This window comes from Ixodes scapularis, unplaced genomic scaffold (genome assembly GCF_016920785.2).
Source record: "Ixodes scapularis isolate PalLabHiFi unplaced genomic scaffold, ASM1692078v2 PGA_scaffold7__128_contigs__length_106722199, whole genome shotgun sequence".
Classification (NCBI taxonomy): domain Eukaryota; kingdom Metazoa; phylum Arthropoda; class Arachnida; order Ixodida; family Ixodidae; genus Ixodes; species Ixodes scapularis.
In genome coordinates, this window is record NW_024609882.1 from 73,467,602 (window position 1) to 73,490,777 (window position 23,176).

At 45.2% G+C, this 23,176-nt stretch overlaps 2 protein-coding genes across 2 annotated transcripts; both read left to right on the forward strand.

Moving 5' to 3' along the window:
* Window positions 1-13,048: 13,048 nt before the first annotated feature.
* LOC121833162 (uncharacterized protein K02A2.6-like) lies at window positions 13,049-13,855 on the forward strand. Its single transcript, XM_042286275.1, has one exon. The coding sequence runs from the start codon at window positions 13,049-13,051 to the stop codon at window positions 13,853-13,855; it is 807 nt and encodes a 268-aa protein (XP_042142209.1).
* A 3,774-nt stretch (window positions 13,856-17,629) lies between these two features.
* LOC120849479 (protein ALP1-like) lies at window positions 17,630-22,256 on the forward strand. Its single transcript, XM_040221726.1, has 4 exons — window positions 17,630-17,734; window positions 19,810-20,249; window positions 20,760-20,971; window positions 22,084-22,256. Exons 1-4 carry the CDS (start codon window positions 17,630-17,632, stop codon window positions 22,254-22,256), a joined length of 930 nt encoding a protein of 309 aa, XP_040077660.1.
* The last annotated feature ends 920 nt before the right edge of the window (window positions 22,257-23,176 follow it).

Here is a 23,176-nt window from a genome sequence, read left to right on the forward strand (position 1 = left end):
ATGAATCGCAATAAAACATCTGAACAAGCAGGACACTCACGCAACCAATTTTATGCGTCCAAGCTTTTTCTTTGCGCAAGCGGGGTAAGGAGATTAGTACGGCCACTCATATTTTGGGAAATCAATGACTGACTGCAGCGAGCTCAGATATCACTTTCATGCATTTTTATTGGTTTAAGGTAAAACAATATACATTTCTGCAAAAGTCACCGTCATCTCTACATTGAGACCACGCCCTCGTGTCCATGGCTTTGTCAGCAATATGAATGTTTGAGCTGCAAGTGAGAGCAGGTAATTTCAACTGCTTTAGACAAAGCGTTAATTTCCAATTATCTAGGTGAGTTACGCTATTTACAGAAAGTTAAATTGATTCTCGATACAAACCAACTGCCGCCGCCCAGAGCTTCCACTAGGGAGCTCTTAATTTTTTATTTCCAGAAAGGTGTACGGGGCTTGCCTTTGGGGTAAGTATTATGGTCCGGTATACCTAATCAGCTGGCAGGAACAACAAGCAGTTGTTCCATGGTATGTATCGAACATGCGTTTTCCTGAGAGGTTGGGTGTGCAGCTGCAATGTTCGCAACTAAGTCGCTGGGGCACTCATTTATTCCTAGATTTTCATACCTATTTACTTATAATAACAACCGTCAGGTCCGCAATATCGTTGTTCGTGCTATCAGCAAAATGCAAGCATTTCTTCTAGTAATTACTTCTCCTTTCGTAATGAGAGCACACTTTCCGCTTACAGTGTGTCAAAACCCCAAGGTGGGTGAAAAGTGAGAACGGTTTGGTGCATTTATTACGCAGATGCTACAAAGGAATCGATCGGAGAAGCGCAAACAGATCTTTTTAACGCGTTGACGTAGCAAGCCACCGAAGACCAACAGGCTATATCCTTAATTTTGAGCACCGCATGTCGCTAGAAACAAAACTTTTCTTAAGGAGGAGCTTTATGATTGCCGTTGCGCATAATTTGTTTTAAGTATTTTTATTGTGATAGTTTTGGGAATGTTGTTGAAAGAATTTGGCCTCACCCTCTTCTCCCCTTCACTTGGCTGCGCCACTGCCCAAGGAAGCGCCCCAAAAGCTCTGAAACAACTACGGGGCGGTTTCTAGTAATCGGAAAAAGATCACGAGGTTCCCGAGTCCTGAAACTTTCTTAAACTGAAATTTAAAAACCGCGTTGCATGCCATGCTTAGATTTCGTTTCTCGCGTGACGCCCACGGGGGACACGCCAAACATGCATGTTCGATGTCACGAAACAAAACGAATCCGCTTCGCTGCGGCGCATTCAATCTAACTCCCAGCTTGAGCGCCAAGCAGGCCTTTACTAAAATGGCATCCCGTTTTCACGCGATGCACAGATCGCCAACTAAAACCAAACAAATTTCTCAGGGGCAAAGCCTTAAAAAAAAATGCAAGCGGGTTTGTGTTCGTTAGTAGGTAAGTCTATTCAACTTAGCAAAAGGATGCGTATGTTTTCGAAAAATTTCATATTTTTGTTTATTCCTGCTCAGGTTCGACGTTGTAGTAGTTTTCACTGCAGATGGAGCCGTGCCTTATACACAGCGTCTACCGAGACTAGTGGAAAACGTTTTGATTGACCAGGTGCGGACGTGGTCTGGTATATATGTCATTATTACTTTTATTCACCACTCGTCACTTTCGTGATGATACATTTCCGGTCTTGTTCCTCTGCTCAAATAAAACTCTTTCGTAAGGAAGTCAGTTTCGGACGTGTTATATTCAATGTGCTGCCGATACAATAAGTGGGACACTTGACAGCGCTGTTCGATTATTATATCTGATGTTCCATAACTTGTTGTTACTATCGCGTTCAATGAGCTAGAGCAGTCCTTCGTGTTTTTCTTTCTTTTTTTTTTTCGGCATACCGGTCAGTTTTTGAAAAACCTGTAATTCGAACTTTCAAATTCAATCAATAGAAGGGAGTCGTATTGTTGCTTAAGTAGCACTAGAAACTTCAATTAAGCTCGTAATAAACTCATATACCAAAAATGCACAGTGTTTCTTTACGTTGTTCATGCCTGTTTTTGATCTAAACAAACTCATTGTTGAAGTTATTTCCTTTTTAATTACTTGATTTTCGTAACATAAAAACTCCACTCTTTATTAGGTCACGCGTTTTTTTTCTTTCCGGGGTCACATTTAAGTCAATCATGCCACACAATGGCAATTCAATTTATTTTTAAATGCATTTTAAGATAACCAAAAAGCCAATATTGTATGTAAATTTTGTATCTAATTATCATTTTATAAAATGACAATCAATTTGTATATAAATACACTTTCTTCTAAATAGTTTGTATTTCTATTGTGATAAAAAAAGTACTCGCCCCATTCTTGCTCGGTAACATTATTGAAATTATTTTAGAAATCTTATTTTTACCAAAACATTTTCATGAAATAATTTTGATGCGACAGGTAGTTTAACACTGGAAAGAAGAGACTTACTCTAGAAGCGCAGCATCAGGTATTCATGGTACCGTATCAGAGCCAACACACGACAAAGAAGTTCTTAATAAGAGCACATGACGGAAACCAAAGTTATTTTAAAAGCACAAAGTGCTCCACACATTGCCGTTTTTCGTTCTTTTGAGTGCTATAGGCTGCAAACAAAGCTATGGCAATGTACTCCGTTCAGCTGTAAGTTGGCGATGGATGCTAGCTCCTTGTTGGACCAGTCAGCCGTCGGTCTTTTATCACGTGATCACGCTATGTGCGAATACTCAAGAGCGAATAGCGAAGCCAGGAATTGAAAGACAGGCGATTTATTGAATTTAAAGTTTAATGTAGTGAGCGTAAAGTCTGAAAGGGACGGCGGCAACTTTTTTGTTAAAAGTATGGGGTTATATGTGAGATTAAACTGGAAAGAAAAACCAAACGTTCTGTTAACGTGCGAAGTCCACCACTCGGACACTTTCCAAAAAAAAAAAGACACAAAATACAGCATTCGCGGTTGCTATAATATTAATTTTAGTAGTATTTATTTCCACACAAAATTTAAAAAAGGCACAGCACAGAAAGCTGCAAAGAACAGCTCTACGAATGTTTTTAGCACTTTGCGATCTCGTACATATCCTAGTGTTTTAGCATCTGCTTTTAACCAGAGTTCCCTTCTTTTAAAAAAACCTTCGAGCATGAAAACAAATTTCCTGTGCATTTTCATTGTTTTAGTTTTTTACTGACTTAAGCTTTTCTACATGAGGCAAAACTAAATAAACTTTGTGAAAACAACTTAGAAACAAAACAAGAAAAAAAGATATTATCAAATTACCACTCGAACTGAACCAATCAACGCCCTTTTGTGTGGAACTTCTTTCCTTTTTCTGCTCCTTCACAGAATTACCTTAGCCGAAACCGACGTTGAATAACAGAAAAAAACTAATGTTTGAAGTTGGCCGTCTCAGTAAGTTCGGCACTCCATAGAACGCGCCTGAAAATGTACCGGTGGTCGGACTGATGTTCAGTCAGTTGAGAGACAGCTCGAGCTGCTGAACGCTGAGTGGCGCTGTCGTGTCGTTCAATTCCTCTCCGCGACTTCCCCAGAAACTGTTTCCGTGACTCGACTCCAAATCGAAAAGCGGAGAGCAGAGTTCCTTTGTCTTGCAGCTTCCGAGTCCTGTAACGTTTTGTTCAACCGAATTCACTCGATTCGCAGTCGAGCAAGGGCGACAGAGTTAGTTGTTTTCGCGTCGAGAGAGTCGAAATAGTCAATTCAAAAACCAAATTTCCGATAATCTGTTCGTGTTGGAAAACTCCCCTTAGACGTGTCGAGGGTCCGTGAGTGAACTGTCAATAAGTGTCCGAGAACTGGCTTGTCTTCGGGTTCTGCATTCAGTTAAAACACCGGTGCTGGAACAAAACGTTTTACTTTGAATGATGTTCATGACTTGATATATAGCTGTGCTGACAGTCAGATTAATTATTGTTATTTATTGAGGTATTTAACGCATAAGTGGATAATCAGAAGGCATTTATTCCAATTATAAAAGAAAAAAACTGCACGAAAGTGTTTTATTCTAAAAAGATATACCAGCAAAATGAGGCCACGAAAGCAGTGTCGGTCGCAAAGGGTTGCTGTATGAAGAAATTGTGTGGGTAAAACTATAACTGAAATGTATACAAAACGGTTTGCGTAAAAATGATCATTACAACGTATTTTTGCATGTTCTCTTTTAGATAATTTAAAAAGGTTAGAGTTGTTTTCTAGTTAGCTCCAATTAGTATTTCAAATTATCAGACACCTTGTATTCAAGTGAGACATCCTGTATTACAATTTAAAAAAGCATTATCCTAGTATTGAGTTTATATTACTTTTGCTAATGAAATATAACTCGATTGTACAGACGGGCGGCTATATGGCTAATATACCAGGTGCAATAAGAATGTTCCGAGACTAGTTCCCCAGCGTAAAAAGGAAGGTCTGCATGGTGATGGGCGCGCATTTTTCAAAGGCAGTGACCTTCATATGTCATTACACTAAAGGGCGTCTTTTTTGTGAACATCTACGGCAGCGCTACATGAGGTTTTGTGAACAGTTGCATGAGCACATTGACGATTTCCGCATAAACTGCAAACTGCAGCAAAGAGCAAGTTTTAATTCTACGCCAAACTTAACAAATCTTAAACCAATACCTTTTAAATAATTCGACAGAGATCTGGCTAAAAGGTAATAAGTCGTGCGACGTGTTTTCAGTAGCATTCGTGCTACAAGACTGGCGAAACATCTTTGGAAGACAAAGGGAGGTTATGTGAACTTTCTACAAGCGCAATTCCAAAAATAATATTGACAGAATTAGGTAACTCGTGCACGAGGTTCGTCGCAGAATCATTCAAGACAATGTTAACATTGTCAATGTCTTCTTTCCCTTCTCTCTTATAACATTCAAGCTTAAGAACTTAACAAGGTGTTTAAGACGCTTCAAAAAGAGGAGTTCAAACGAGCTTTCCAAAAAGTGGCAAAATATCTACAATAAATATATCGCTGCGTAGAGAGCTTGCTTTCGGAAAGATAAGGGTTACACATAAGTAATATAAGTAATTTGTTGTAGATAGCACTAATCTCGAAACGTTTATATTGTCTTTGTTACCTGCCTTACTTCAAGGCAGATGTTCTCTCATCTGAACATTTCACCAAGCCTTTCTGGGTTAAATACCACCTACCAATATGCAATGTGCAAACTTGTCACCCAAATATCGACCAATTTCATTTAAAATTCAGTGGGTTCTGTGCCTAACTAGGCGTTCTCCATCGCGGGACAACTGAATTAGCAACTCAACTACTCAGTTAGAGCAAAGGAACGTCATATAATGCTCAAAATGTAAACCAGATTTCACTAAACTTTTTACGAAAAAGATTACTTCCGCAGTAAAATTTGTATTGAATGTTTTCTATTTTTTCTAGCCAACCCCAACATTCTTCGTACCTTGTTTAAAATTACACAGTGAGCACTCACCATGAGAATATTAGGTAATGTCATTCTAGCCACCACGTTGTTCGTCTGTGTTTTTTTAGAAAGACATAAAACAGGGACAGTATTTTATGGCGTTAAAAGGAAGACCCTCAATTTAGTCGCGTTCCTGGATTTAGGTTTCTTAAAGGGGTACTCCACCGTTTTTTTCATTGTCTCCCATTTGCTTGAAATTTTGCTAAACTAACCAACAAACATTGCTAAAATAGTATCCCAAATATTAGGTCAAAATATTGTTTTTTCGCGACGTTATTGAATTTACAGCTTTGGCCTTCACCATGTTTTTCAAACTGAAAGTCTCTACTGGCAACAACAAAGTGACGTTAGTGGAAGGCAGGGGTTAACGTTTTGGACTACAGAAGTTGTTCCCAGCGGATTTGAAGCAGTTTCTTGGTGTCAAATGAGTGCTTTACGGATATGAAGCAGTTTCTTGGTGTCAATGAATGAAAATCGGTGGAGTACCCCTTTAACGGTACGCATCCTAGCTCCAGCGTTCCATGCTCCTCGGTAGCCGAAACAAAAGACGCACGTGCGCCATACTTCCCTTTATCCTACGAGGCCTACGAGGGAGGCGAGTCTGTAGCTTCGCGCCTCGGACACCTAAGTGCAAAACCGCTGGCGCTAAGCTCCGCTCCAATAAGAGACCAAAGCCCAGAAAACTTGACCAAATTGAGCGGGTTTTTTTTTTTTTTTTTTAGAATGATGTAGAATACTGTCCCTACGTAACACCTTTCTAAGATTAGTTGCTTTAGTAGTGTTCCATGATGCTTGTGAACTTTTTCATTCGAAACATATGTTTACGCTTACTAATCCAAAAGTCTATTAGCACATTTCAGTTAATTATTGTACAAATTATTTTTTACAGTTCTTGACGTCCGCCGTGGCTGGCAGTTGCTCCAAGGTAGAGTTACCTTTTAATGCGAAAGCATCAACTGGGTCTTATGAAGCGAGCTGACGTCATCAGTTTGAAGCGCGAAAACGGCACATAGTTTCCCCGATCCTTCGGTTCCATTGGCTGGTGCGCGTCGACGGGGCTCCCATTGGCCGCTGCGCTCGTCAGTTCACGACCGCTCACACCATGGCGCTGCGTGTACATGAGCGCGTCGTTGCTCCCCTGGGCACGGAGTGTCCAAGGTCACCATGCCCAGGGGAGCACACGCGCTGTCCGGCAAAAAAAAGTACGCTGCAGACGAAAAAAAAGTAGACGAGCGGCTTGCATGCTTTCGCATTCACAGCTGATAAGGAATGCTTAGGTCTATCTAGATCTTTCAGAACCGCGGAACGGCCCAGCAGCTAGGTAAGGCCCGGCTTGTCCGAGTGAGACCACTTACCGTCCAATCCGGCGCGGTCGTGCAAAAGGTTTTATGACCCTCGCTGAATGCGTCGAACACACGGGACTCTCGGTCATACTGTAATAACAAACATTCGTTCAAAATCACAAGTCCTCAGCACATAAACGCGAACAATCACTCCCCCAGTTTCACAGACAGCTCCGGCAGGCAGTGTCTCCCTCGACAAGATGGTGTACATATTCAAATTGCATTCCCAGTTCCCTCGCGCCACAGTCAAAACCGTTAGAACGGAAAAGGTGAGAGGCGGCATCAACGTTGCACACTCTCTCCTCGCTGTTGAATCTTTAGATTGAACATTGAATCTTTGAACTCAAAGGAAGGTGAGCGCGCGCCGACATTTTGGCCCCCGATCCGAACGTGGGTCATTGTTACGTCATTGACATTGCCCGCGCCACGTGCTGGCTTCTTGGGAAAACATGATTTTTCCGCTGGGCGCGGGCGCGGGATCGCTCTTTTTGGTGGCGCGGTCGGGGACGGCGGGCACGCGCCCCAGTGAGGATGAGTCATCGCTGAGTCATCGGCGTTGTCTGATGTATTCCAACCAAGACTTCGGGTGGTGGCGCCAGTCTCGGGGTTTTTGCGGTATTTTTCTTGGTTTTTCGAGGCCTCAAATCAAAGAGAGATGGGTACCAGGAGTATCAAGATCAGAGCTTGATTCCATCACTAAATTTGGAGGCGATCCGACAATCGAAACCGAGAATTTCTAAAGTTTTTCCGGGAGCAGAAGTTTCGGCGTTGTTTAATAAAAACACTTCGTCTTCATTTCTTTTTTTTTAATTTGGAGATATGTTTAGTTGCAACATCTCCAGCTCACCTGAACTACGGGGTGAACCCAATTAAATAATTTAGTTCCTTTCTACTTTGGGCGCAAACGGCGAAACGCGTCTGATTGTCGCAGCATTCGACAGTTGATAGCGCCGGTTGATAAAAGTCGCTCGCATAGTCAAACTCATATTTTATTATATTGCACAGTAGTGGTTCAACTAGCGAAAGTGTCCTGTCTAAAATTAAAATAGACTGCAACCAGTCGATAATTGGCTTCTGGTGATGCATGTTCATGGAAAAAAGTGAAAGCATTTTCTCCCTGCGCTTGATTTTAAGAGCAAATATCCCGAATAACTCGTACGTAGCATGTAGCTTGGAACATTTCTCAATCACTCAGACGAAATACTTGGTCAGTTGGGGCGTTTCTTTTTCTTCAAATTTATGGAATTAAACACAGTGATAAAAGAGCCTTATACATGCATTTATATGCACTTGTCGGGCATTGTAAGCGCGAACAAGGCGTCGGTGCTCTTCAGCATCTGGAAAATGAAGAGAGACGGTAAGAACTACGTTGTAACACTTGATCAGTAACACTGAATCAGTAACTCCCAGACGATCAAAATAAATTGCAGGTCACGCAATATTGTCCGATTAGCAGTAAGTAAGTAAGGCTTTATTCTTTCTACTCGTAAATATCCGCGAAAATGCTTGTTCTGCGTTCCGAACATTATCCACTCGATCGAAATCTTTGAAAATAGGGAGGCGCCAGAGAACAAGTACCCAATAAAAGCCTGTCCGGAATAAGAAATAACTAAACAAAAATGTCTTTCATAACCCACGTACTTCATAATTTACGTTTTTAGTGTTTTAACCGCTCGTAAAAATACACGAGGGGGTCATTTTTATACAGTGACAGGCCGGGCATATCAGCAATATATATACTCCACCGGAATGCTGGCGAAATTTGACAACACTCTATATTCCTTTCGATGATTGTTTTGTTTCGAAACGTCGCTCGGCTTTACACACCTGTTATGGAACACAGCTTTGGGCCTTAAATATAGCGGAGTTTAACATCGTTCACTGGTGAAGAAAAGTACTATAAGTAAAGCAGTTTCACTTTTACAACCATAATAATGGTACATACTATTCGGTACGACAAAAAATAACAAAACCTATTCCTGTCACCTTTCGGCAAAGTGACAATATATGCACGCGCGTTTTCCCATTGAAATGCACATGAGCACCGAAAAAGTAGGCTGGTTGCTGTCTGCTTCAATTTGCAATCCGGAAGTCGCATAGGCATTCGTCAGTTGTACCTCTAGGGTACGTTTTAATAACTCTACGTTCTAAATAGCCATAGAAACCATATTTTGTTTGGTTTCGTGTCCATCCAACAAATTTCATTTTGTAAAGATGGCAAAATCATGCACTGAGAACGAACTCACAAAAGTGCGCGCCGTCTTTACTCGAAGAGATAGTCTGCCTTTGGCTGCCGGATCGCTGCCGTCATCTCTCGACTCTTGAGTCAATTAAACGTGAAGCCTTTGCAAAACAAAACGCTGTAACCAAAACAAGAACCGTTTTTATTTGCAAAATGTATTTAAGAAAATCTTTTTTTCTTTAACTTCATACACAAGCGCCGCCTGCTAGAGGTACATAAGCAGTAAATCTTAGTCAAAAAAGTTAAAAAACGATTTATGCGTTTTGTTAAGCCATCGCGCTATGGTTTATCTGCTATTAGCGACGTGCACGACCAAACGCGTCGCTATGTTCGGCTTCCTTGGCTTTCCACGATTGGCCAAACCACGAGCGTGAGAGCGTTGTCTGAGACTGTCAACTTCGACGGTGTTAGTGTCAGGGTCTGACGGCTCCGAGCTTCCGCTGCCTTTTTGAACACACCATCGAAATTGTCGTTGGAACTGGTCAAAAGTAACCATGGTAGCAAACCGTGACGTCACGGCGAGGCAAATCTCGGCGATAATAGACCAAATGATTGCGTATAATTTGTAGACATATGCGAAGCGCAAGTTCGTCTGCTTTTTTTTTGGAGGGGTTCTGGTGACGTCAGAACGCCGAACTCTGATTGGCTCTGATTGAAGGATAGTGGGTAGACCTCAAAGCAAGCTGCCTTGAGGTCTACCCACTATCCTTCAATCAGAGCCAATAAGAGCTCAGCATTCTGACGTCATCAAAACCTCTCCAAAAAATCAGACAGATTTGCGCTCCACATTCTTTTTCTCACACCAGGTGTGAACCCTATGAATAGTCAAAAACTGTGTTGTGTTTGAGTATTGTTTCAATAAATAGCGCGAGGCGGCGGGCAAAGAAGTGAGCGCGCGCCTGGGATGTGCGAGACGAAACGAGGGCACGGGACATTAAAACCGTTTGGCTCTGGAAGCTACATCGGCTGCACCTTGTCCTGTCTCTTGTCGTAAGCACCGTGGTCGTAAGCCACAACATAATTGGCGACGAGCTATGGAACGTCCATCACGACTGCAACGGGCATCGTAGAAGGAATCCACCGGGCCACGGCAAGGACGAACGAACATGGCAGGGTTGGGAAGGTTCGATCCATTTGTGGAGGATGGTGACGAAGATTTTGAATCTTACGTCGAAAGATTCGAACACTACCTAAAGGCTACAAAGGTAAGCGAAGCCCTAAGGCTCTCTGCGTTTGTCACCGCAATTGGCCAGAAACCGTACAAGACTCTTAAGACTTTACTCCATCCGGTCAAACCAGAAGAGAAAAGCTGGGAGGAGTTGGTGGCGGTTCTGAAAGGTCATTACGCTCCGAGGCCGATGGTGATAGCCGAGCGGTTTAAGTTTAACCACCGCTACCAAAAGGAAGAGGAGACGGTAACCACTTTTTCAGTGGAGCTGAAGAGGCTCGCGTCGACTTGCGAGTTCGGCAGTTTCTTGGATGATGCTTTGCGCGACAGGTTCGTCGCGGGATTAAAAGACAAGAAAACACAGTCCGACTTGTTGAAGAAGACGACACTGACGTTTGGTGCCGCGTGTGACATTGCTAAAAGCATCGAGCTCGCACGCAAGGAAACCATCACGTTTCAGCCTACTGCAGGTCGTCAAGGGTCGTCTAGCCAACGAGAAGAAGACGACGTGAACGCGGTTCGGCAACAGAAAAGGGAACCGTGGCGCAAGTCAAATAAGGGTCCACGAGCTTCCACGACTAAACAGACATCCGGGCATACGGGAGACACCACGTCTTCATGTTCCTACTGCGGACAGGTACACACTGGACAGCCCTGCAAGTACCGCAAGTACAAGTGTCATGTCTGTAAAAAGGTCGGACACCTGGCAAAAGTTTGTAGGTTCAAAACAGACTCCGGTAAACACGTCGCAAGTGAGGGAGCTGATGATATGCAGCTTTACACAGTGTACGCGTGTGAAACGGGAAGGCGTAACTATGAAGTAGATGTTAAAGTAGCCGACAAGCTCGTAAGAATGCAGATAGACGCTGGAGCGTCCGTGTCGGTAGTGCCAGAATCGTGGTGTGTGAAGTACTGGGCAAACATTCCCAAGGAGCCATGCAACCTTAAATTGAGAACGTATGGGGGAATTCTCTCACGGTGACTGGGAAGTAGTCAGTACCAGTTGAGCACAATGGACAGAGAAAGACACTTCCTCTTATTGTAGTTAAGGCACCAGGGGGCAACGTAACCCCGCTGCTGGGTCGAGACTGGCTAGAAGAGCTGAGGCTAGACTGGTCATGCGTAAACAGCGTAAGAGAAAAAAAGGAAGCAAGGCTCCTTGAGAAGTACGCGGAACTTTTTGGAGAAGGTGTGGGTTTGATAAAGGGACAACAGGTCAAACTGGTTTTGAAGGAACAAAGCACACCTGTCTACTGCAAACCGCGACCTGTGCCCTATGCGCTAAGAGAAGCTGTAGAACAGGAAATTCAATCATTAGTAACAAAAGGAATATTGGTACCTGTGTTGCAAAGTGAGTGGGCGACACCTTTGGTAGTGGTACCTAAACCAAACAAACAGGTCCGGTTGTGTGGAGATTACAAAGTGACCTTAAACCCAGTCTGTCGGACGGATCACTACCCTCTCCCGCTCATGGAAGATTTGTTTGTTTTACTGAGTGGTTGTAAGTACTTTACCGTACTTGATCTGTCTACAGCCTACCAGCAGCTGGAATTGCATCCGGAGTCACAAGATTTGGTCACTGTGAACACACACCTTGGCTTGTTTAAGTCCACGAGGTTGCCTTACGGCATCACTAGTGCTCCTGCGATTTTTCAGTCCGTCATGGACAAAGTACTGGAAGGGCTGAGAAATGTCGCCTGCTATCTAGACGATGTACTAATAGCGGGAGAAACTTATGAGGACTGCTATAAAAAGGTGGAAAGCGTGCTGGCACGGTTCAGCCAACAAGGCATCAGACTAAAGAAAGAAAAATGCCGATTTTTTCAGACGTCTGTTCATTATTTGGGACATGTGATAGATCAACATGGAGTTCGACCATCGGAAGAGAAAGTAAAGGCCATACGGGAGGCCCCATGCCCCAAAAATGAATCAGAACTGCGCGCCTACTTGGGCATGATTAACTTTTATGGCAAGTTTGTGCTGAACATGTCGACCGAGCTGAAACCGTTGTATGACTTATTACAGAAGGGCACAAAATGGCGTTGGTCAAGGGCAGAAGACAACGCATTCAACAGAAGTAAGGCGTGGCTTACGCATGAAAACGTCTTAACGTTCTATGACCCAAAAAAGGAATCGGGGCTTGTATGTGACGCTTCAGCGTACGGAGTGGGAGCGGCTCTTTTTCACAGAGTTGGGAATGATGAGAAACCGATTGCTTATGCATCACGAACTCTGAGCAAGGCTGAAAAGGGCTACGCCCAAATTGAAAAAGAGGCCCTAGCAGTTGTTTTTGGGTTGAAAAAGTTTCACAAGTATCTGTATGGCAGAAATTTCAGCATCTATTCGGATCACCAGCCGTTGGCAGGGCTGTTAGGTCATGGAAAACAAATTCCGGCGATGTCAGCAGCCAGGATGCAGAGGTGGGCTCTCTTACTTGCTGCCTACAGTTACAAGTGGGTTTATCGGAAGGGTAGCCAGATTCAGAATGCTGATGCGCTGTCACGTCTGCCTTTGCTTAACGTGAACGATAGCTCAGACTACGTCAGTTTCTTTTCGGCGGTGGATGAAGTGCCATTGTCAGCTCGTGAAATTAGGAGAGAAACTGAAAAGGATAGTGTGATGAAAAGAGTGTTGTTTTTCACACTGAACGGATGGCCTTCACATGTGGACAATGAGGCATTGCAACCGTACTTTGTGCGCCGTCACGAATTGTCGGTTGACCAAGGGTGTGTAACATGGGGAAGTCGAGTGATCGTTCCCGAAGTGTTTAGGGAAAAAGTGTTGTTCCTGTTGCACGAGGGACATCCAGGCACCACCAGAATGAAAATGCTATCACGTAGTCACGTGTGGTGGCCTTTGATAACATATGATGTCAAAAACACTGTCAAAAACTGTAGTACTTGTCAACTAACGCAGAACGCGCCACCACGTGTTCCATTATTAACGTGGGGTTGGCCAACGCGCAGATGGCAAAGGGTGCATCTTGATTTTGCATACCGGGATCAGAACTGGTTTTTGATTCTCGTAGGTGCTCATTCAAAGTGGGTAGAGGTGTTTCTAATGAGTTCCACTACGACAAAATGTAGTATCGAAAGATTGCGAAGTGTTTTCGCCGTGTTTGGACTACCAGAAGAGGTAGTGACAGACAATGGACCCCAGTTTGTGGCGACAGAGTTCGTAGAGCTTCTGTCGATGAATGGGGTACGCCACACAAAAAGTCCTCCGTACCATCCCGCCTCAAGTGGAAGTGCGGAACGGTGTGTGCAAACTGTCAAGCGGGACCTCCTGAGGCAGGTAATCGACGAGCAACGGACGGGTGTACCGAAATCGATGCAACATCGAGTCGACCAGTTCCTGTTTGCATACAGAAATACCCCAACTGGTACGACCGACAGAACTCCAGCCGAGCTGTTTCTCTCTTGGAAGCCTAGGACCCGTCTGAGCTTCCTTCATCCTGAAATGGAGAGACGCATGAGAGATCGCCAGCAACAAATCAAGACAGCCGCCGACATGAGAAGAGGCTCTTGGCGAACTTTTGAAGAAGGCGACCGAGTCCTCGTCCGGGGATCACGTCCGACAGATCCTGCATGGTTGGTGGGACGTGTTGTAAAGAAAGTAAGTGCATCAACCTAAAGCCCGTCGATGTGTTTACGTGTCTTGCAAGTAGCGTCAAATGCGCGAGCGCACGAGGACCATGTCTCGAGCGGCCCTTGGAAGCAAATGGCGGTGCAGCACTGAAATGAGCGGCCTTTGGAAGCGAATGGCGGCGGAGCACGCGCTCGTGGCACTTGTCTCGCGCGTTTCCACAACAATGGTTGGCGGTACTTGTAAAAACGGCCTTTATCAAGGGGCTTTACATCAACCTACGTCGTGATAGTGCAAGATCAGCATCGGTATGTGCACGTGGATGATGTCCGTCCGAGACACTTCGAAGATTCGTCCGCACAGAGAAGAAATGTCGACACTCCGGCTGCAACACCACGAAGGGCGTCCGGTGGTTCTCGAGACAACATGACAGAGCCTGCTGCCCTCGATATGGAGCCTGTTTCCGAGACAGCGGTACCGACCACACCAGTGCTTCGAAGTAGCATACGACAACGTAGGCCACCGGAGAGGTATTCTTGTGTGATTCAGCCAAAACATTGATGGGGAAGGAGTGTTGTGTTTGAGTATTGTTTCAATAAATAGCGCGAGGCGGCGGGCAAAGAAGTGAGCGCGCGCCACGGATGTTTGAGACGAAACGAGGGCACGGGACATTAAAACCGTTTGGCTCTGGAAGCTACATCGGCTGCACCTTGTCCTGTCTCTTGTCGTAAGCACCGTGGTCGTAAGCCACAACAAACTGTTTTTGTTTTGTTTCGTTTTTTAACCAAAGCATTGCAAACGTTTACCGTTCCGCTGCCTAATTACCACCGAATCTTCCTGACGTTACACTAGAATGGAAACCGTCGTAGCGTGACGTCAGGAGCAGTCCGTGGTAGCTTGGTGCACTGAAACACGGAAACAACGTAGAAGTCTACGCCCACAAAAAACTACAAGAGGACACTTAACACTGTTAACGTGTAGGATTACGAAATTATTCGTATACGTAGCCTATTTCTACAAGCTGCGCGCCGCGCTGCAGCCAGGACGGGCGACCTTTGCGGAGGCTGCCCGGGCGGGCACTGCGGCCGGCCGCCCTGCAGAGCACGGCCACCCTCTCCCCCCTACCGGCGGCCGGGCCGCTGCGCCATGGAGAGGGCTTCTCTGTGGGGTGGCATTCCTTGGAACTATGCCGCGCGCCAGCCAATGGGAATTTATTCATCTATTCCCTGCTACAGACTACAGGTTTTCTCCATGGGACAGGGAATTGAGGTGCCGTTTGGCGGAAATTCAAAAGCTCATAACGCCGACTCACTCCATGAAACAATTAATTCTTTCGCATGAAAAAAAAAAAAAAAAACGCTCCGCTCGGTGACCAATGCGATGATGTTCCACAGGGCTCAATTGTTTTTTGTTGGCGCCATTCTTTTAACAACAGACCGATTTCATTAGGCGTTCGGCGCATGCGCGAGGCAGCAATAACTTTAGTTCACAAGAGGCAATCGGCAGTGCACGAGACAGTTCGTGCCGAGACAGCTCCAGCGAGGTTGTAGCACGCGCAGAAAGACAAAAGTTCCCTCGATGCATTGCGGCAGCGGCGGCATACTGGAACTGGCTGGTGAGATCGGTCTTACGGCCCTGTCACATTGAGGAAACACGGCGGAAACATGAACAAAACATGTTTCTCAACAGTCGGGAAACATGTCGGCTGTCGGCTCTGTTGCCCGACAACCCTGTCACATTGAGGAAACAGCAACACAACATGGACGACAGCGACAATGTTGTCTCGGTGTGACAGCTTTTGGCAACGGAAACCTCGACAGCTTGTGTCGGACGACACGTGTTACCCATTTCGGTGGCTGAGCGAATTTTTTTCGAGCAACACGGCAACATCTATATTTTTCTGTACAGATAGTCACACGAGAATAGTTCAATAATTGACAACTAGCCCCTGTCACACTGCGGAAACGGTCGGAGAACGTTGTCCTTCAACACGAGGAAAACACGTTTTCGGGGACCCTGTCACATTGCGGAAACAGCAACAGTCCGGAAACATGTTGCTGTCGCTCGAAAACCATGTTTCCCAACTTGTTCTCCGACACTTGGGGAACATCCTGTCACACCGAGAAAGCGTGTTGGAAGAACAAAAATTGCCTCCTCTCCTGCGCGCTGCCTCCGTCTCTCTCTCTCGTCCTCGTCTGCCCGGCCGGCTCGGCTAAGCTACAAGCGCGAGCTCCGGGCTTTCAACATCCCTGCTAAGCGCGCGCGCTCGTGCAGTGCAAGCACTGTTCTGGGCCAGATGCTCGCGCTTGTAGCATCGGCTGCGTCTGGACCGAAGCTGAAACGAAGTGTAGGCGGCTAGGCTAGGGTGATTTCATGTGCGCTTTGCTTAGGGTGGAGACATCTGGCCATTTTGTCCCACACGTTTATGTTTATTTTTTGTTCAGAAGCGCGTGAAAGAGCGTGTCCCTGCACGAGTCTGCGGCGCTGACTATGGCGACATTTTGTTTTCGTCGATTTCTTTGTATCTTCCCCGTGAGCGCGTGCTGTCGGCATCAGGTACTACAAAGGGTGGCATCACCCTAAAGAGAAGGACATTGAGGCACCCTAGGCTAGGCTCACCGCCGAATTCAGAAACCCCACTCAAACTACACTCAAACTGAAGGGCCCCTCCACTTCCTCGAGGAAGGCGCGAGGGCCGGCGCTGGCCAATCGCGAGGACGGATCCGCCGTCGCGATTGGCCAGCGCCAGCCCTCGCGCCTTCCTCGAGGAAGTGGAGGGGCCCTTCAGTTTGAGTGTAGTTTGAGTGAGGTTTCTGAATTCGGCGGTCAGATCCGCTGGCTCCGCTCGCCCCTTGAATCGTTGCCATTTTGAATCGCCGTCTCATCGACCTCGCTCTACCGTATCGATTCATCAGCCGCGCGAACCATCTCGTGTTTTCTGGATTTGGCGGTTGCGTTCTGCTACAGGGCTAGACCCTTGCAGGATGGCATACGCGCCGGCCACAGCAGCAGCTTCTGCTTTGGTGCTTCTTCGTGCCATCGATTCAGATGATTCTGACGATCAGCTGCCGCCGCGCAAGAAGCCGCGTTCAAAATGGACCAGCGAGTGGCTCGCAAGAGTGCATCAACAAGGTGCCTATGAGAATTTGATGCGGGAGCTGGCTCTGGAAGATTCCGAGGCCTACCGGCGTTGGATTCGGATGGACACCGGCTCCTTGGAGGATCTCCTAGCAAGGGTGAAATCGCGCATCAAAAAAAGGGACACAAATTTCCGGCTATATGTCCCGACTGGAGGAGAGCGACTGGCCATCACGTTGCGGTACCTTGCCACGGGTAAGTGTCAGCCCTGCATGTGTGTGCACGTTTTTGCATCATTATGAGATAAGTGTACGTCTTTATAACCTAGCTGAGCGACGTTTTGCAACCTTACAGGGAAAAATCCCCCATTGAAAATCTTTGTTACACGCAGGCACCACGTTCTCCTGTTGGTTTGAGCTAAGCGACCCATTCTTGCCACCCATACATCGGAAAGAATTCTCTATCTCACCATCTCTGTGGCGTAAATGTTCGGTTTTGGCCTTAGGAGCGCAAAAGGTGGGATCAAAGTTCAAACCCTGGCCACTCCCTTCCCCAACGAGTCATTGGGGCGTCGCACATAGCCTCAGTTGCTTTTTAACGTAAAACACAATATTTCCCTTTTTTCCCCATTCTACCTTGCTATCTTGCAGTTATTCGCTGATTACAAAAACGAGGGAACACATATTTAGCCAAGCTGTTCTGGTCCCTTCACTGTGTCTTCAACTGTTTTCAGGGGACAGCCAGATGTTACTCCAGTTTCATTTCCGGAGAGGACACAACACAATTTCCACCATCGTGCACGAGGTCTGCCTAGCCATCTACAGTGCTCTGAAGGATGACTTCCTGAAGGTAATAACGATACGACATAATCAAACTTCCAGGTAATAAGAGTGGAACCCACACACTGGTTACAGCGTGCAAACAAACGCGGATGGAGGGAAGAACTGGACAGGACAAGCGCTGGACTTCAACTGAGCGATTAATGAAGGAAAACCAACAAGAAAAGATGCCAAATCACCAGACCGTCACTAATCAACACGTGCTCAAAAAAGCTATTTTTTTTATGTAAATATGTCGAGGTTTGACAGATGCATTGGGAACCTGCCTTTCCAATCTCATAGGCTTCCAGCAGTTGGCGTGCAATCCTATCGGCTAGCCTCCCCAAAACCGTGATGCTTTCAGATTTCGGCACACTAAAGCAGGTGACACAGTGAACAGGAAGGTGGCCTCCCGAGGTTGAGCGCAGCAAAAGTGCGGGCTCATCTGCCCGTTCATTGACACATCGGCCAGTATGGCCGATGTGTGCACGACCGCAGCTTAATGGGATACGATAAATACCCCCAACTGGCGCACTCGACGTACCTGTCCAGTTCTTTCTTCCGTCCGCGTTTATTCGCGCGCTGTATCTACTTTGTAATGATGAACCAACTCGCTTGCATCGCCACATTGGAACTCACAGTGAGAAAAACATAACCAGGTCTCTTCATCTCCGTCCCAGTGTGTTCCAGGCTTTCATTTACTAGAGATCTGCGATAATAATTGTCAAATTCGGGAACAGACCTTAGTTGTTTTTTTTTTTTAATTTCTTGTTATGCTGCGAGATTGAAAATGGCATTCTAGAATTTTGTTGGTGGCTGGCCCCATGTGATGCTGAGTGACGAACGCAAATTAATCTAAATAGGAACAAACTCTTAGCCAAAGACAAGTCTCGTGGGATAGTGTGATTGCCTGTATACAAACATACACACCCTGTGCCCAGTGGCTGCGAACTTGAGCACCTCTGCTCCGACCTGAAGCCACCGGCAGTACCGACATATAGAGAGTATTTATAAAGGTGTCGCGAACCTCGTGGGTTTCAAGTTTCTGTTTTGAAAATCCTTGCTGAGGCTCGAACTCCCAAAGTTGCAACTTCGGAATTGAAACGAAGATCTAATTTTCTACTTTTGAGTTTGGTTCTAGTTTTGGAAAGCTCAATCTTCGAATTTTTGGTCCCGCGCAAAGTTCAAAAAGTTCTAATATTGCAGAGATCGAAGCTCTAAAGTTTTCAGAACATCAGACGATACATTTATTTTCCAATTTCCAGTTTAATAGTGGTTTCATTGATCTTACTATAAATGACCTAAATTACAGCTAGTCTTAAAATAAAAGTAGCATTCACTGCATAACTTTATACACTAATGAATATCATTGGAAGAAAAAGAAAACTATACAGGATTGGTTGTTGCACTTAATATCATAACTCGAAGAGCCAGAAAACCAGAGGAAAGTATAGTGTATACCATATGTACACAATAAATGTAGTAGCGAAACAACCTCTCCCGCATATGAGTGTGGTGCAGCAAGGTTGCGGTCATGTAGAGAAGCATTACGCCTAGCAACTGTCATACTGCACCGCACAAGGAACTTGGGTAGGGCTGTAACTTCGAGTGCAAAAATCTTACATATTTCAGCTTCAGGCCGGTCGGAGGCCTTAGAGAGAAGAGTGTGGCATAGGTGTCCCTGAACCTCAGAATCGAGCTCCTGGTTGCTTATTCGGAAATGGAATCTTGCTTGCTTGGCATCAGTCTGGGTTCTAGAATGTATTGTTTTCAGATTGAGGAAATGCGAGCACTCCAGGAGTTGCGAGATCCAGCTAGCGGAAAAGCGCTATGACAAGGTCATATTGATGCTGGTGCCAAATACCATAATGTTTGCACGGATAGTGCTTGCAATTAGAGAATTGTGAGTGGCAGGAGTGCGTTCCTATTGGTTCTTGGCTGCAGCCGGCTGCATTTCAGTACTACAGTGGGCATAGGCCCCACAGCATGGTGCATCTACACCTGGCACATAATGCATTACACTCGAACGGAAATTTGTGAATGGGCTTTTATGTGGCAGCTGGTGTGGAACACACCTGTATTAAATCTGAAAACAACTTATTGCAGGTACGCAGCACTCGTGCTGAATGGAAACAGATCGCACAGAAGTACGAAGACCTCTGGCAGTTCCCTCACTGCGTTGGGGCGTTAGATGGGAAACATGTTGCCCTGATGCCACCTCACGACTCCGGAGCTCAGTTCCGGAACTACAAGGGCTTTTTTAGCATTGTGTTGATGGCACTGGTGGATGCGGAGCTGAACTTCGTCTTTGTGGATGTGGGCCGCAATGGCCGAATGAACGAAAGTGGCATCTGGGGCGCCTGCAAGCTCAAAGAGGCACTGGAGAAGGAGCCATCCATCCTTCCTGATGCCCAAGTGCTTCCACGATCAACACAAGCAGCACCCTATGTGATTGTGGGGGATGAAGGTTTTGGCCTGAAGCCTTACCTAATGAGGCCACACCCTGCTGCAGAGCTCACTACAGAGAAGCGGTTGTTCAACTACAGGTAGGGGGTCCATGCAGTACATAGTGTATTTGTCACTTTGAATTGTTTTTTTTTTTAATATCCCGCCTGGTTATTCGCAGGCTTACTGCAAATGCAGTTTGTTGTGCACGCTATTGGGAGAACAGAAACCATTCGGAGTTTTCAAACAGGACAAACGTAAGAGGTGTACAAATCTAGTTTAAAACTTTTAGTATGGATATTTAGGTCAGCATAGGATGGTAGAGAAGTGTACAGAAATATGTGAATATGCATGTTATGTTGTGGCAGCAAGAAAAACAGGCCTTGGAGATTATGCCAAAGCTTGAAGCCATATACATTACCTTGACTCACGCATTTCACATCATTTTTAATTAAAGCTTATTGCGGTACTGCTTTTCTTATAGCTGACAAATAAGACCAAGATTTACATATTAGGCAACATCAGTGACCAATTTCGTAGATATAGAGAAGCATACCAGCATACTGGCACTGTATTTGATAATATCTTGCTATCATTGCAATTTTTTTCAGGCTGTCACGTGCTCGACGCACATCGGAGAACGCATTTGGCGTGCTCGCCAATCGATGGCAGATATATAGGTCTCCCCTGCGTCATGATCCCAAGCGAGCCACCGACATTGTGCTGGCCACTGTGGCACTCCACAACTTTCTCCGGTCGAAAAGGACGACGCGACAGCTCTACACTCCTTCAGACAGCTTGGATGTTGAGGACATCCTGACCGGTGAGCATGTAGTGTACCACCCTTGCATCATGTAAATGGCCCTTACCTTGAAAATCTGCTTAAGCTTCAAATATGGCTAGAGCTACAGTAGTTCACGTTTAAAGAGCCTAATAGTTTCCTCTGTAAAGTTACAGGCGAAAGCAATGCAAATATATCGTGCAACATCCTGACTGTTTTTAATGCCATTTTGACTTCGAAAGTTCCAAAGCAAAAGCACTTACTCAATTAGGTTTTTATGAGCATAACTCATTCACAGTCTGCAGTTATCTAGTCTAGGGTGTATCATGACATGGTCCAATGGTCGGACATCTTACATGTTGGTACCTACGTACTGCACACTATATTGTCACACATGATGACAAAATAAACAATACATAAACATAATTAAATAAACGTTAAATGGGGGCGAACTGTGTCCAAAAGCAAATAACTAAGCCGGAAGACAGAAGAAAATAATAGAGCGCCGCGGGGGTCAATGTCGGCGTGATAGCAGAGTTGAGCTCTGGCAAAGAACTGACCACCACATCAACGTGCCGCAGCCCCCATAGGGTAGTTATGTTCGCGATAGCATAGGAGGGCCGTCGCCTACGATGAGAACGCAATAGTGACCTGCTAAATTTGGTCTACCACCAACATGAAATGTAGTGAAAGAAACTGAGACTAAAATGCCATGTCTTTCAATTAGCTACTCCTTGTTTACCAATGTGAAGCTGGTTTCGGTATAGTCAATTATTCTTGACCTGACCACGGGACGGGTTCTTAGTACAAACTTTGCAGCTTTAATTTCCCCAAGAACTCTTTCTAATCTCTCCACGAAACTTATAGCAGGTGAATGACGGCCCAGACAAGGTCCGGTATGCTCCCGATGAGGTAAAAGCACAGAGTAGAGAATAATCGTCTGGTTACTGGCAGCTTCCATTTTGGCGACCTGCTAAAATAATTGTCAGATGCTTGCGCTGCCTGAGCAGAAAAGTGCGAGTCACACTGGTAATTGTGAGAAATCAGTTACTAGTGAAGGTCGATAAAGGTTGGTAGTAATAAAGAGGGACCAGGCTCATGAACGCATTGAATTGAAATGTGCGTGCTTCAACATTATTTTTGATGACCTACAGGGAATGTGCGCAATGGCTCATGGAGACAGGGTGTGAGCCCAGCTGGAGCAATGCGGCAGTTCCGGAGAGGTGGGAGCAACTGCAGTGACTATGCCAAGGCAGTTCGGAACCTCTACACGAACTACTTCGTCAACGAGGGACAAGTGAGCTGGCAGTGGCGATCGATCACTTAAACAGGTACTACACGGAATCAATGTGCTGTGTCTGGAAGTAACTGCATTTATTATACTAGCTCGGAAGTATTACTTGGATTATATATATGGTTGTACTGGAAGCAGGAAAATTTACACGGACAATTAACAGCTGAAAACAACATCTTAAAAATTGTTCACAAGATTTGCTAAAGATAAAAGCTTTTGTTAGCTGTGCTCTGGGTGTGGTTTCATGCTGTAACTTTCCTGTGCTAGCCTGTGTCAATCTTTTTCTGCCCCTGGTTTCTAAACAATACACCAGCTCACCTGTTCTGCCATTTGATATTGGACTTCTTGCTCCACCCGGCACCACTCATTATTGGTTTGTCGGAGTTGTCAGTAAGCCCCATGCTTGATTGACGTTATGTGGGCACTCGGTGCCTAGAGTGTATCACTAAAGTATGGCGGAATCAAATATTTGGTATAGCAGCTCGAAGTGCATGACACACTTTATAGAAGTAATGTGACAGTCTTTTTTTAATAACTATACTTCCACATGGTGAACTAAACCCTGAGACACTGCGGGAAAAACAAGTATTACTAAGGAGAGGAAGAAAAGAAGTCTGTTGCGACTCTTCTCCCTCCCTTTCGTCGCCCTTCTTTTTCCCGAGCCTCGGGGTTCAGTTCACCATGTTCAATCATCACCAGCTCGTTTGCGCCCTAACATTCTGGTTATACTTTCATTTATTTATTATCCAATACTGTTATCCTGTGGGTCATTACAGGAAAAAGTTGGAACAAAAATAAATTATTTGAATACAATACTGCATATAAGCACACACAAAAAAGGAAATGTAAAAGCATTAAAGTGAACTATGATAAACACTAAGAGTGGCAGTATCACCTCTTGGAACAGTAGTTGAAACTTTAAAACAAAATAACATTCAGGTAGGCATTTAACA